Here is a 13,700-nt window from a genome sequence, read left to right as displayed (position 1 = left end):
ACAACACTCACTGGCTGCTGCGTCCCGCCGTGCTGCGCCGAAGATGCTGCGGGCTGAATCGTTACAGGCAGCCTCGGAGTGCAAAAATTTCAAAGAAAATTCCATCCCCTTGGCTTAAATTTGACTTTTCCCTTTCCCCTCCTCGGGTCAATAGAGTGAAACTGAAAGGACGTTGGCACTAATTACTGATTACTCCTCTGATTGCAGACCATTAGTGAAGCTGTATTTGGGCTGAAAGCATTCACAGGGCTGCCCCTGAATTTCTGGGAAGCCAGGAGCCAGCAGACCTTCTTCCCAATTCTCCTGCCCTCCCTTCCTCTTCCCCACTTGCTGTCCCACCCCTGCTTCAATCGTTCCCAGTTACGCCAGTCCCGAGGACCGCACAAGGAGCTGGTTCATGGAACAGAGATCCCAGTTAAAAATAAACCCTCCTACAACTTCTGCTGTTTTGCAGTGCTGTTTTTTAAAGTTGGTTCAGTCCCTGATCCAGCACAGCTGAGAGAGCCAGGCGGAGGGGACGGAGCAGTGGGAAGCGATGGCAGTTGCTATGCTACTGAGAGAAAGGTCCATGAAACCCCATCTCCTGCCGGCCCTCCGCACCTGGTGGAGATTCAGCATCAGCGGTGGAAGGAGAAGTCAACAACACGCTGGTGTCGGGCAGCTCCCATCTGACTCGTCAGAACAGCTTGCGCAGCCATCGCTCCCCAAGGAATTTATTCCCTCCTTGGTGAAAGATGTTTCAGTGGCAGTGTAACCCCCTGCTAGCTGGGTACAACAGCTACAAACACACTTTGTTTAGGATGATTCAGCAGCTTCTCTGCTGTTTTACAAACACATGCAGACTAACTGGGGTTTTCTTACCGAAGACCAAGTCAAACCTGACTGGCACGCAACGTGCAAGAGAAAGGCTTTCAACTGTTTCCACTTTGACTGCTTGGGAATAATCCTCAAGAAAATACCTATAACAGGAAAAATTTAGCTACATTACAGAAAACCCATTACACAGGAGAAGAAAAAGCTGCCAATCAGACTGTCCTTGAGAACACTTCAGTATGAGACCTTGCATCTTTTAATTCTTTGCCTGGGCATCCCACTTCTTTGTAGCTAAGAGCATACTAATATTAACAACCTGTTTTCCCCACATGCTTTAGCAAAGGGAACAAGGTCTCAAACACTTCCACTTCCAGCTAGTTTTGCAAGAATAGGCAGTTATGTAGCTATGAGATACCTTATGATTTCCCTATTGAGGAAAAGCCTGCAGCGTGAGCTCGTCTTTTATTAGACAGAGAAACCACATAGGAGGAGGATGCTACAAATGCTCTAAAGCAATAAAATCTTAATCAGAGCTTATTGGCCACCGAAGAATAAGTTACCCAGTCAAGGTGCCTCTCCTTTATTTTCTGTTTTGGCCTAATGAAGTTTAAAAAAAATGACGACTATCACCATAAGACACCTCCATGGGAAACCAGCCTTCACTGCTTTCAGTACTCCCTGAAGCGTGTCATACAGATGGCTCCACACAGCTACACTCTTTAATTTGTGACCAACATCACGATAAAGAATCAAACTGTTTTGTAGTGCAACACAAACCATCAAAGTGTTACTGCTCTTACAAATCACTAATAGTGGTCACTGCTGCCCCGGTTCTGCACTATTTACTGCCGACAGCCAACTTCAGTGAAAAGCAGAACGTGAACTGTCTAAAGCTGATGGTGTTGGCTAGAAATCTTGCCATCCATTTGCTTACAGAAAAAAAAGAACACTAATGTTGAATTCAAGTGTTTCCAGCCTTTAACATTTTGGGTATAAATTAATGGAGGGTTGTTCTCCTCTATCCACTCACAGCAAGACACAAGAAATCTGATCATTACATTGGAAGTTTAGGCATCTCTGCATTAGCAACCACACGGGTCTGTTCACAGACATGGCCGTTTCCACATCGCACTCTCTCTCACAACATTGTGAGGAAGAAGTCTGAATTGCCTTTGGAAAAGGCTCTCCTTGTCTGCTGTCTGTCATGGTCACACTGATGTCCCTGCTCACTGCAGGGAGGCTGGACCAGATCACCTTTAAAGGTCCCTTCCAGCCCAAACTATTCCATGATTCTAACTTATACGTCAAACTACACACGAAGACATATCTGCAATTTCAACTTGTTATGAATCTATGTATTCTGTATATTACAAGTTCCATGCACTTCTAACAGTAAAAACATCTTGTCACAGCTTTATTTTTAAAGGCCAAACAGAAATTTACTACACATGTTTTGTATTATATAGGACCAGTGGCAATTTAAATGTGACTGTTTAACTGTGTCACCATCATCCGCTAACACACACACATTTCTTTTATTAGGCAGAGGAGAAGATGGGGGCGAAAATGCCCTTCTATATTTCTAAGAGTCAAATATCTTATGACAGTATGCTACTTCATGCTACTGGATTCAGACTCATTTTGTGTGTGTCCAGCAACCGAGCCTCTGCTGTTTCTCCTGACATATGATTTTATTGCCTTACAGAGCTACCAGTCACAAACCATCCCTTTATTTCAGATCCAAACTTCCTTTTTCTTACTTCCATTTTATTGTTCCTGAGTTCCAGTGCCCAAATCAGACAACAGAGAAAAAACAAGAAAGAAGTTAATGACTACCAGGCTAGAAGGAGAAAGTGGTAAGAGCAGGCGACAAGAGAAAGGGCAGAGTCACAAACACAGTTGTACCTGTTAGACTCCTGGCTACCCATAGGCACTGAGGAGTGCGTAAGGAAGAAAAGAGATTACTAGATACACTGATTTAGTAAAAGCAGAAATAATGAGGCTAAATAAAGGTAGGAGTTAAAAAAACACGACGTACATAGTGCTAAAGTCACTACAGTGTGCTAAAGTCAAATATATCACACACCCGCCAAAGCTCTTCTAGAAACATAGAATAGGAGTGTTGTAGACAGCTCTGAAGATACTAAAAGACTGTGTAAACTATTCTGGAAGTTATGTGGTAGGGAAAAAACAAAAAAAGTAGCTAAACCAAGAGATTTCTTTTCAAAAGAGCTAATACCTTGTGGGGTTTCCCCCCCCAAGTCTTAAAAAGTGCATCTACATTAAGAATACTCTAGTTCATAAATTACACATCTATGTCGATTCTCTATTACAAAAACTCACTCCTTTATATGCTCTGTCATCCAAAAAGAATATTTTTCTTTTTTGGGAATTAAATTAAATCTTGAATCAGATTTCTATCAAGTAATGGAATTTTCTTTACAGCCAAGGTATGCTGTCCTAAGAATAAAGCTTATAAAGGAAATAAGGCCACGACCTTAAGGAGTCTTATACAAATGCTAGTACTACAAGAGAGATTTATCAGAAGCAGAAAACACAGCATGAGCAATTAACATAACTGCGAATAAATATTGCAAGCAAGCGATAGTTACCAATTTAGATCTATAATCCATGAGACAGATGGAGGCTTTGCTGTGAGTATATGAATCAAGAGAGTGGTCACACTGTTGAACCTGCGATGTAGAAGCAAAAGGATTACAACGTTTACGGTAAAGATGGATAATAAGAATATTATGTAAGAGACTAACGGGTAGGCAGGTTAGGCTGTGAACACACGGCTGTGTAAAGGTCTGAGCTTCCTTCACCGAAGGTAAAGGGGAAAGCCCTGCAGCATACAAAAGAGAACAGAAACAGCGCTTGAGTTAGCGACAGATAGAGAACAGCAGATATTTGGAGCCATCAGTTTAAAATTTATTAAAGGGACAATATCTAGATTAATCTAAAATAAAAGTTTTGGATAAATCCTACAAGCGGGTGCAAAATCTCAGACAGGAATCGTTACGCCTCTCCTGCAGAAAGGCAGCAAAGTAAAACGAACCAAGGAGCAGCTGAAATACATCTGTATACATCGGTGTTTCGCACAAAGCCCAGGTCAAAGTCTAGCATGCTGCAAAGGCAAACTGCAATAGGATGTGGAAATGTCTGCAACCCCCCTCACAGCACATCTACACCGAAATAACTGCCTTAAAGTAATAGTTATTCTGGGTTTAGAGCAGAAAAACATAACAGAATTCAGTCCTCTTTTTCATGGCTAATATAATTTAAAGACCAACTTTGTCTCTGGTGCATTTCCTCTCCAGCAAACAAGGGTAAACCACCGGTTTTCATCTTGACTTGCATTATCTTGCCTTGTGGAGACTGCCAAGACACACGGACAAACTCAGACCTTATGTAAATAACAAGCTGCAGCCACCTATTTCAGGTCAGAATTTGGATCAAACAAGGACAAATCCTTTCTCACGATCCACACAATTGACAATCACCTCACTTGGCAAGAAGACAGCACTTTGCTCTTGCCCAAAGTACTGCACATTTGTCAGTATTGGTTACGTTTCTTCCCGTTTTCCCACCCCTGCCCTCTGCAGCAGTTGGTCCCTGTGGCAGCCTCTGGCTCGCACTTCAGTACTGCCCAGAACTTGATTTTGAGGCATCATCCAAATAACTTAACTGACAGATCTAGAACAAAAATAATTCAACAGTGCAAACAGAAAGAAAGTTAAGTCTACGGTTATTACTTTAAAAATGTGAGCCCCTCATCTTGGCAGCAAAAAGTAAAATCGATTTATTGAGTCCAGAAGTCTTTGCAAGAAGATGCTTGTAGTGGGTTTGGATTTGCTACAAATGAGTTCAATATATGCATGACTACTGAAGGATAAAAACCTCTGAACAATGTAGGTGGTTATTTATTATTATCCATTCAGTTTTGGGAACACAGGCTTTAAGAAGCCTTGTAAGAATTTGCTGGGTATGGAACAAAAGTCAGGGACCTGCAGATATCACCCCTTTCCCATCAACTCTCTAACTTTACAACTACCTTTTGTTAGGCAGCAGGCTGGGACTGTTGTTGAAAGATTTCCCCGAGCCAAATGTCTCTCCGTGTCTGAGGCCATGCCTCTCCCATTTCCTGCACGACGTTCAACATCCTTAAAGTCCATTTTAGAGCCATGACAAAACTCTCAGGAAGGGGGAATTAGTCACTCTAATTTTACAATGGCAAAAAATGCAAAGAAATAAAAGTTCCCACATTTTTTACTCTCTTCTATGAGTGTTTTCATTGCGTTTCTTTTATCATCGCACAGGTCTGCGCCTGGTGGCAAACACGCTACTCCTGAAGATACAGAGAAAAATATTTAACAGTACAAGGATCTCCCCTTCTAAAGGGGAGCCAGTAACCAAGCCCAGCTCAGCTCTCTGCCAAAGGATGCATGGAACAAGATTTACATCCTCTTTTATGCTCTGAAAAGTGGACGCAGAGATTTCCAAAATTCCCCGAATATTCCATTGAGTTTGGGAACCCCAGGAGCCAGCCAATTTCTGGACCTACAAAACCACCAGCTGAGGCTGACCCTCAATCCAGCCCTGTCTCCAGAAAACAGTGCAAGCTGAAGAAGTTGACGGCTATCACAAAACTCACCATCATTAAAGCCCTTGCTTCCCGTTACAAACACGGCAACGGTGGGCAAGATAAGGGACTTCAGCCACCTTCTCCTCGGCTCTCCAGCCTTGCAGCTCTGCCTCAGCTTCCCCAAGAATGAAGCAGCAGTAGTGAAATACTTCCGAGTACCTCACTGCTGAATACACTGAAGTAGCAGTGGCACAAAAGCACTTGGAGCGACACCCATGACACCTGTAACTCCCTGCAGATCCTTCCCCAGGAGGGAAGGATTCTTCCCTCCCTCCCCAGGATCCCTCCCTGCTGGAAGGCTGGACACAGAGACACATTCTGCACTGGGATACAGCCCTCCACAGAGGAAGCCACAACCGTGTCCTCCCATGGTGGTGGAAGATAAGGCAAGTTCAGGTATATGATGGAATTCATACTATCCGAGACTAGAGTCAGGCCACATGCAGATTTGGGTAGACACCCCTCCACCACTGCGCAAGAGACAGTTTTACCGATTTTTCTGCATCACCAGGTCTAAAACCTTTCATTTACAGGTAAAAGTAAGCTGCTGTCCTGACCAAATCAGGTGACTGGAGACATGTATTGTCTTGTAAACCTGTAAACCAGAACCACATGGAGACAGGGCCAGCTCAGGATGCCCCTGCAGTGCAGGAGAAGTTTAATTTGCTGCCTTTTGTCCTCCTCCTCCAAGCAGAAAACCTGTGATGAACAAGCTAGTTCATTTCTCTGTGCTGTGATGGTCTCCGTGCTGTGAAATAAGCCACCTGCTAACTGGGACTAGAACAAGCACCCTCGCAATTCCCGTGTTTTAATTAGCTAATACTTCCAAACATAAGTCTTATTGCTTACGTCAAAGATCAAATACTACAGCGCTGCAGTAAGCTAAGCACACATTTACAAGAGCTCACTAAACACTGCAGATACTTTTTTACAGCACACAGTATAGCTGAAATTACCAGTTCGAGATATTTCTCAATGTTAGCCATTGAGAGGAGCCTCAGAAAGATCTTCTTCCTTGCGTTGAACTAGTAACAGAGAACAGCTGTGGACTTACAGGGGAGGGTGAACCGGATGGATGCGAGTACCCTTCCCTGGTGCTACCACCAGCCAGCATAATGCAAGACCCCGAGATGCGATGCTGTGACCTGCCCATTTTGATCTGAGGCTGCATCAGATCACGTGAAAATGAAAGTAGGGGGAAAAAAAAAATAGCTATCTGAAACACACACAAGTCAGCTAACATGACTATTACATGACAATGACAACTAGCATGCTAATGAACACTACATGCATTGCTTTCCTACACCTAGGTGTAGCAAGAACTACTGCTATTAAAACCTAAAGCTAGCAAGTCTTCTCAATTTGTTACTTGAAAATGTATCAGATCTGCAAAGAGGGCAGCACAGTTTGGTCAAAACTGCAAAGGAAGTTTGATTTAAATATTCGGTTATTTGCCTTCCTTCTGACTTATACCACAAATTGTCCTGATAAAAGAGTCCTGAAGACGGTGATAACACCAAGGTCTCAGTGAATGCATATACAACCACTTCCAGGATAGCGAGCACAAGAAACAGGAAATAAAAGGTTTTTAGTTATACGCTTACAAACAGCATATGGATTCAATCTTGTACCCACTATAATACATACAATATACATACCAGTGCTCCCGCGATCTGCGTACAGATTCAAATACACAGGTCAAGACTATGGCTCCACTGACATTTTTACCTTGTGAGGAAAAGTACTTAGAAGAGGAGGTTTCTTTGAACCCAGAGCTAATCCAGGCTACTCTGCAGCCCCACAAAGTGTTACTAGCACAACTGTGAGTGCAGCACTGGGTCAGGAGTGAGTAAATGAGGAAAAAAAGAAGTTGAAACCAAGGTTTGCCACCAAGGAAGTGCACAGAAACACAAATTAAACTTCTGAGGCCACGGTCTTATATTGTCTCAGGCCAAGGGAAAACCTGGGTTAAAATTAAACACTCCCCCCCTTTATTATATATATTTTTTTTTTGTCAGGTTAGTCTTAATTTAGGTCAGATCAACCTGATGCACTGCACAAACACACTACTGCTCGTGCCGTGAGAAGGAAAGGACAGAACCTTGGGAGGCAAAAAGGTGGAAAGGCTTGTGCCAGCGCTGGCGATACTGCCTGCGATCCCACAGCACCACGTTCCATGAACATGGGGCGACACTGCCTTGCTGCTGGGAGAGAAAACACTGGGGGGGGAATGCGTAGCCTCAGAACATATGGCAAAAAAGACCACATGTATTTTGTACAGCATAAACTGAAGAAATTGGGAAGTTTAGACTTTTTATGAACTAAATTAGAATAACTGATCCGTGTGGCTTCCTGAAATGGGCTCGCTGCTGCTGCAGGGCGGAGTGGACGTCCACGCTGTGCCTCCACCTGTACGGCGAGACAGCAAACCTGCGGTGGGTGCTCTGCGTCCAGACGCACAGTCCAGCGGCAGCAGGTCTCAACCCTTCAAACAGCAGCAACAACAACAACAAAAACACACGAAACCCCCCCCATTTCCCGGCAGTTCGTTTGACGGACGTACAGTTTTTTGTTTCGAAGCGCCGCATCTCCCGAGCAGAAAACAACCGCCCAGGGTGCCAGGAACTGACAAAGGTTACACACCAGCTGGGAAACAACCGGGAAGGCCCCGGCCTCCAGCCTCCCCCCCTCAGGATATTTTAAAGATAAAGCAGTATTATATCACCTCTTATTGCTGATAAATATTTATTTTAGAGATTTAACTGCTGTCACGTTCTCCTCCACGTCGCTGCTGAGGGGCTGCCTCTCACACCGCACCTCAGGGGCACTGAGCTCCCATCCCGGCCCCTCAGACGACGCCCCGCCGCCCGGGGCGCCTCCCGCCTCCCGCCCTGGCCCCCGGCCCCGCTCCGCCACCGTCCTGCCGAGCCCGGGGACAGCCCCGACGCTGGGCACCGAGGGGGGCGGGAAGAGTTTTGGGGGACAGTGAGGCGAGGCCGCCCCGAAGCCTGAGGGGAGGGCGGGGGGGGGCGACGCCCCGCCGGCCGCCCGTGCCCCCCTCACCGCTACTTTCGGCGGGGCAGGCTGCGCCCCGACGGCGCGCACGGCGGCGGGAGGAACCCCCCACCCTTCCTCCTCCTCTTCCTCCCCCAGGGGGCCGCGGCTCTTACCTGAGGCGGAGGAGCGGCAGCGCCGAGCCAAGCCGTGTGCCGGTCCCGCGGCCGCCGCTCGCCTGGCGGGAGCCGCCCCCCCGCCGGTACCTGGGGCGGCCCCGGGGGCGGAGCGGCGGCGGGGCGGGGGGCGGTGGCCGAGCGGGAACGGCGGGGCCGGGCCGCGGGAGCCCCGGCGGGGGCTGAGGAGGGGTGCAGCTGCGCGCGGAGCCGCTCCGCAGGGAGCGGGAGCGAGCCGGCGGTGGAAGGAAGCGCCGACGGGGGCCCCGTCCAGGTGCTCGCCCTCCCGGTGCTCCGCTCCCGGGGATGTGAATCCCCTCAGGCGCTCCTGGAGCTCCGGCGGCGGGGAACGCCGTCCCAGGTACGACCCTGACTTGCCGTTCTTGTTGCACTCTCTTATACGATCTGGAATTCACTTCAGTAGAACTGTTAACTCTGCAGCCTAGTGATGGTGGCTGTGGCATCAGGAACTCCATTGCTACTGGTGAGAAGACACAAAAAAAATGAGGTGTTGGTGGCTGCGATCCTTCTAAGTTGCTTGTCTGATGAAGAGGTTGCAGCAAACCCTCTTGGCTTTAAAATCCTACAAACGGATTCCAAGTTCAAGATCAGAGACCTAATTGCGGCCTGTCGCTCACTGGGAAACCAAAACCGCTTTCAGAGATGATCCCCTAGATAGAGTGAACAAAATCATGGGTGTTTAAAAAATCTCTCTGATGTTAACAATGAGGCGCTTCCCAAACAGACAGCAAAGATGGCAGCGTGTTTTCCCACTGCCAGGCTCTAAGCAAAAAGAATCTAAGCCCAAAGACAATCAGCTCCAGGAGAGTGGCTCCTTTCAAGGGGAGGCCAGCGCAGGAGCCAACTAAAGAGGCTGGAGCTGCAGGATTCCTCTCTTCTCTCAATGACTAGTAAGCAGCTTCCAGGGACCACCTCTGAACTCAGGGCTCTAAAATTGGTGGCTGCAGGTGCCTCTGTGCCCCCACCATGTCCCTCAGAGCACCGTCCCCTTCCCGCCAAGTCTCATCATGGTGTGCCATTGCGTTTGATGTGCAGCACTTCAACTCAGCTTGGACACTGCCCAGAGAGGACAGAGATCGCTTTGTCTACTTGTAAAAGCTTTTTGCACATCTGGTGATCTTCAGTAACCATCTTTGGACTGGCTTGTAGGTCAACCAGCCTGTGGACAAGCTTTAGCTTTCTAACAGTTCAGCCACTTTAAAGGAGTCTGTAAATTGCTTTTATTGCTACGTTTTTCCCAGGGTAGTTGGCTAGCTAACAGTACCGCGAGAATGCAGAAATCCAAAGAATGTGGCAGTGCTATAGAACTACTGTATAGCCAAGGTCTGCATTTTAGGAGCAACCACAGGAGAGTTGCAGAGAAGCTTCGAGGAACACCTCTTCTCACTGCAGATCAGAGATGCCATACAGCTTCTCCGTTCCGTTCAAGTCAGAACTATCTGCCAGGTGGCCCAGGGCATGATTCTACCCAGCATCGGAATCATTTTCTACCCTCATCTAGAATGACAATGTTTATTTGCCATTGAGACCCCAACTACAATTATTGTTATTTAAGCCAGGCCCTGATTTAAGCCTTAAGCAAGGTATCAGCTTTGCGCAGGCAACCTGAAATAATCGATAGTGCAACAAAATCCCGGACTCATTACAATAGTTATTTCAAAGACAGCCTAACGGGTTTGACACCTACAAAAGTCTTTTTAGCTCCTTGCAATCCTCTCCTTGCTCTGGGAAATGTGATCTCTGCCTTTTCCAAAACCTGACTTCCACTCTACCCGACACGGTGTCTGCAGCGATGGTGACAATGCTTTTCCCTCTGCCTGCTGACTGATGCTTGATCTAGAAAAGCACTGCAAGCCAACAGCCCTACAAAGCACCAACATGGAAGGCAAGTGCTCATGGGCAGATACCTACACCTTTGATGCAAAGGGCACGTTATGACAGAGGCTCACTTGGGCATCTGCTCAAGTGATTGCCTGATTTAACATCCCCTGACAAGCCCGGGCCACTGTTCAGCCTAACTTCCAAAGGCATTTGCAGATTCCATGCCATCCCTGAAATGCCAGTGTTTATATCCAGCTATACTGGAGCATTATGAGAGCCCTTTCTTAGTCAGGGCTAAGCAAGAGCAGAAGGGATGCACCAGGTAATTGGGAGACAGGGGAATTTGTAGTGATTCTTTCTGTCTATCATTTTGTTTAGCCACGTTTCTATAATTTATGGAGTGAATATTGTTTGCTCTCCAAATGCAATTCCCCTCCAGGATTTAACGTTGCACAGTCATGAGTTGCTTACACAACTTCCAGTGAGGGGGGACGTCTGTATTATTTTAGATTTATCGATGGGCAAATGAGGGAACAGGAGAGAACTCCCACAAGCCCACGGAGGTGGAAGGGAAGAGCAGATGTTATGCTTTATCTTGTTTTCTGACATGTGGATCTCTCTGACTCTCTCGCAGCAATCACGCAAGCACATTTATCAAGCACAACATGCATACTCTACTACTCTCCCAACGTTTCTAATTCAAGTTACCGCATCCTCACACAGTGCAACTGACCTAAGAAAACAATTTTAATCTTTTCAGTTCCCTCTTTTCTAAAAACATGGTTTTATTTATTGCTTTACTTAGTACTACAGCAAGAGCAGGACCAAAGCATGTAAATCAAGGATGACAGTCTGTCATGTGCGATGCTGTAAGTACGAATAATACTAATGGCCCTGAGACTAGAAGACCCATTGTCTAAGCTCTTGATAAGCACTGGTCACACATAGACAAAATTGTATCCCCAAAAAGCACAGTTTGCACACAGAGTTGTCCAGGGAAGCTAGGTGAACACATGCCAATTGCAAGAAGAAAACAAAATTCTCCTTATTAGAATAGGTCGCACCCAGGCGCTTCTTCATTTTGGTGTGGAATAAACAGCACGCGTGCCCCATGCTGTGTTCCCAAGGTGTGTGCAAACTTCATCCTCTTTAACAGGGCTAATGCACCAAAATCCTTAGAGAGTTTGAAAACTGTTCATAATATTAGAAATAGCACAATAAAGTGACATTCAAAGCTGACTGTGCTGACAATGGAGCTTCTTTTATGCACAGCATGTTATGTCATGCCCTGAAACACACTCAGAAAACGGGGAGAACATCTGCAGTTCTTATCAATTAATATTTCTGCAGCACGTCTACCTACACCATACTGTGTGTGTGCAAAATGGCCCAAAAATGAGCATATACCAACAAATGATCTCTAACCAGCAACCAGTCACCTGCAGCCTCTCCTGCCTCTGCAGCCCTGTCCCGGCTCCTCCTGCAGCTCCCATGGTATCTTTGCTCCCTTGTACTGGCTTGGAGTGGCAGCAGTGGGATCCTGTCCTTTTGAGAGGGGAGAAGCTCTAGGAAGTTGTCTCCCACATCATGGCAGGGACACGGGAAATGGAGCAGGAGACACCTGTGTGGGAGGAAAGCAGAACACAGGAGCAGCTCCGAAGCGCTCAATTGTTTTTACAGCAGCCACCCTCTCGGTGATCCCATGCCCGGGACGTACCCTGCCCGCTCCCTGCACCGTGCTTGATGGGCCGCTGTGCCCCGTCCTGGGACGAGTGCCAGCGTGGGGTGGTGTGTAACAGCCTCTCTGGCTGTTCTGAGTCAGAATCTGGAACGCCATAAGCACAGGTCAGCCAGTCCCTGCTTCCAGCATAGCTATGAACGGGGAAGTTTGGGGTCTCTATTTTTTTGGTCACTAATCAAAGGAACCTGCCACATATTTAGCCATTGCAGAATTGCGCCATGACATTTGTCACAGCCTAGAGAGGATCGCACAAGTCTTGGAACCTGTCTCCACTGCCTGTGACAGGCCACAGGATCTGGCTGTCAGCTGTCAGTGGAGATTCCTCCTCCTCGGGCCACGCTGACGTGGTGGCAGCGGGCTGGCGCTGCGGGAACGAATCACCACCTCTCCCAGGAGTGGTGCTCCCCGGACAATGGCAGGCCTGGGAACGGTGTGCAGGCACTCCTTACGCTAGACAAACTTTGAAAGGAAAAGCAAACTGAGTTTATTTGACTAAACTGCTTGACAAACCAGCACCTGTTTCTTGGAGGAAGAAAGGGGGAATGAGTTAATATGCCAAATAGTTTTGAGATAAAGTGACTTTTACCATTTTGACAGACCTTTGTGATTGTTTCCTCGTTCCCCCAGGCAGCAAGCTCCCCTCTCCAATTATCCCCAAAGACATCTTACACAGCTGTCTGGAAGTGGGATGCGACCTTTTAGATAAATTTCATCCTTGGGCTTTGCTTTCTTTGAGATAAGCATGAACATACAGTGAAGTTCCCCTTTTTATCCCGCTCTCTGGACAGAGTCCTTCTTGGCGTAATTCCACTTTATTGCTCTCTGAATCTCCATCCTCAGGTCTCAAGTTTTGATCCACGTGTAGCCACAATTGTCAAGGAATAGCACTGGAGTGGTTCTCCTGGTTGGGCAAACCCAACCAGGCATAATACTGGGTCAGCTGCAAATAAATATCACAGCATAATGGAAATGCAAATGCCTCTCCCCTTGCCAAAAGTTAAGAAAAGTTTCATCACCTCCAAGGATATATGACCTTGCATTCATACGGGTTTAATAATATCACACTTCAGAGCTATTCATTACACAAGCTGTAAGTGTGGACAATGAATGAAGCTCATTAGCAGTTTGATACAGGCTAGATTTGATGGCAGAAAAACAGCCATGGGGACAAAATTGCATTTGAAGTGGATGGCTCCTAAACTCTGCACGCCAGGATGATGGACAGGACACTCTGGCCGTGCTGGTGTTCTTGGTTGTTGCACTTTTCTCCCTGCTGCTAAGCACGGCAAAGGAAAGGTTTCCCGAGTCTCTAGCTGACACTTCCTTAAAGCCTGTTCAGCCCCAGGTGCACAAAGCAACCTCTGCTACCAGGCAGCCAGATGGCTAGCTGCAATCCAGTCACTCTGTAATTAACTTTGGTTTGTTTGGTTTTTTTTTCCTCTGTGGGTTGTTTCTGGGAGAAAGGGAGCTGACAGCCTGTTTGTTTACA

The 13,700-nt window shown here is 46.9% G+C and overlaps 1 protein-coding gene across 3 annotated transcripts in view; it reads right to left on the bottom strand.

Moving 5' to 3' along the window:
- RAB3B (RAB3B, member RAS oncogene family) overlaps positions 1-8,773 on the bottom strand; it is a 58,121-nt gene extending 49,348 nt beyond the window's left edge. Inside the window, exons 1-2 of one of the 3 annotated variants that reach the window (XM_063343964.1) lie at positions 8,629-8,764; positions 3,426-3,506 (exon numbers count right to left, since the gene is read on the bottom strand). In XM_063343964.1, coding sequence (XP_063200034.1) covers positions 3,426-3,446 — 21 coding nt within the window. In that variant the 5' untranslated portion in view covers positions 3,447-3,506; positions 8,629-8,764. Of the gene's footprint in view, positions 1-11; positions 36-3,425; positions 3,507-8,628 lie in introns of those variants that run through there. The other 2 variants (XM_063343965.1, XM_063343968.1) reach the window with 2 other exon arrangements.
- Between the last annotated feature and the right edge of the window lie 4,927 nt (positions 8,774-13,700).

The sequence above is a fragment of the Chroicocephalus ridibundus genome, chromosome 8 (assembly GCF_963924245.1).
Source record: "Chroicocephalus ridibundus chromosome 8, bChrRid1.1, whole genome shotgun sequence".
In the NCBI taxonomy this organism is placed as follows: domain Eukaryota; kingdom Metazoa; phylum Chordata; class Aves; order Charadriiformes; family Laridae; genus Chroicocephalus; species Chroicocephalus ridibundus.
This window is presented reverse-complemented; position numbering and strand designations above follow the sequence as displayed.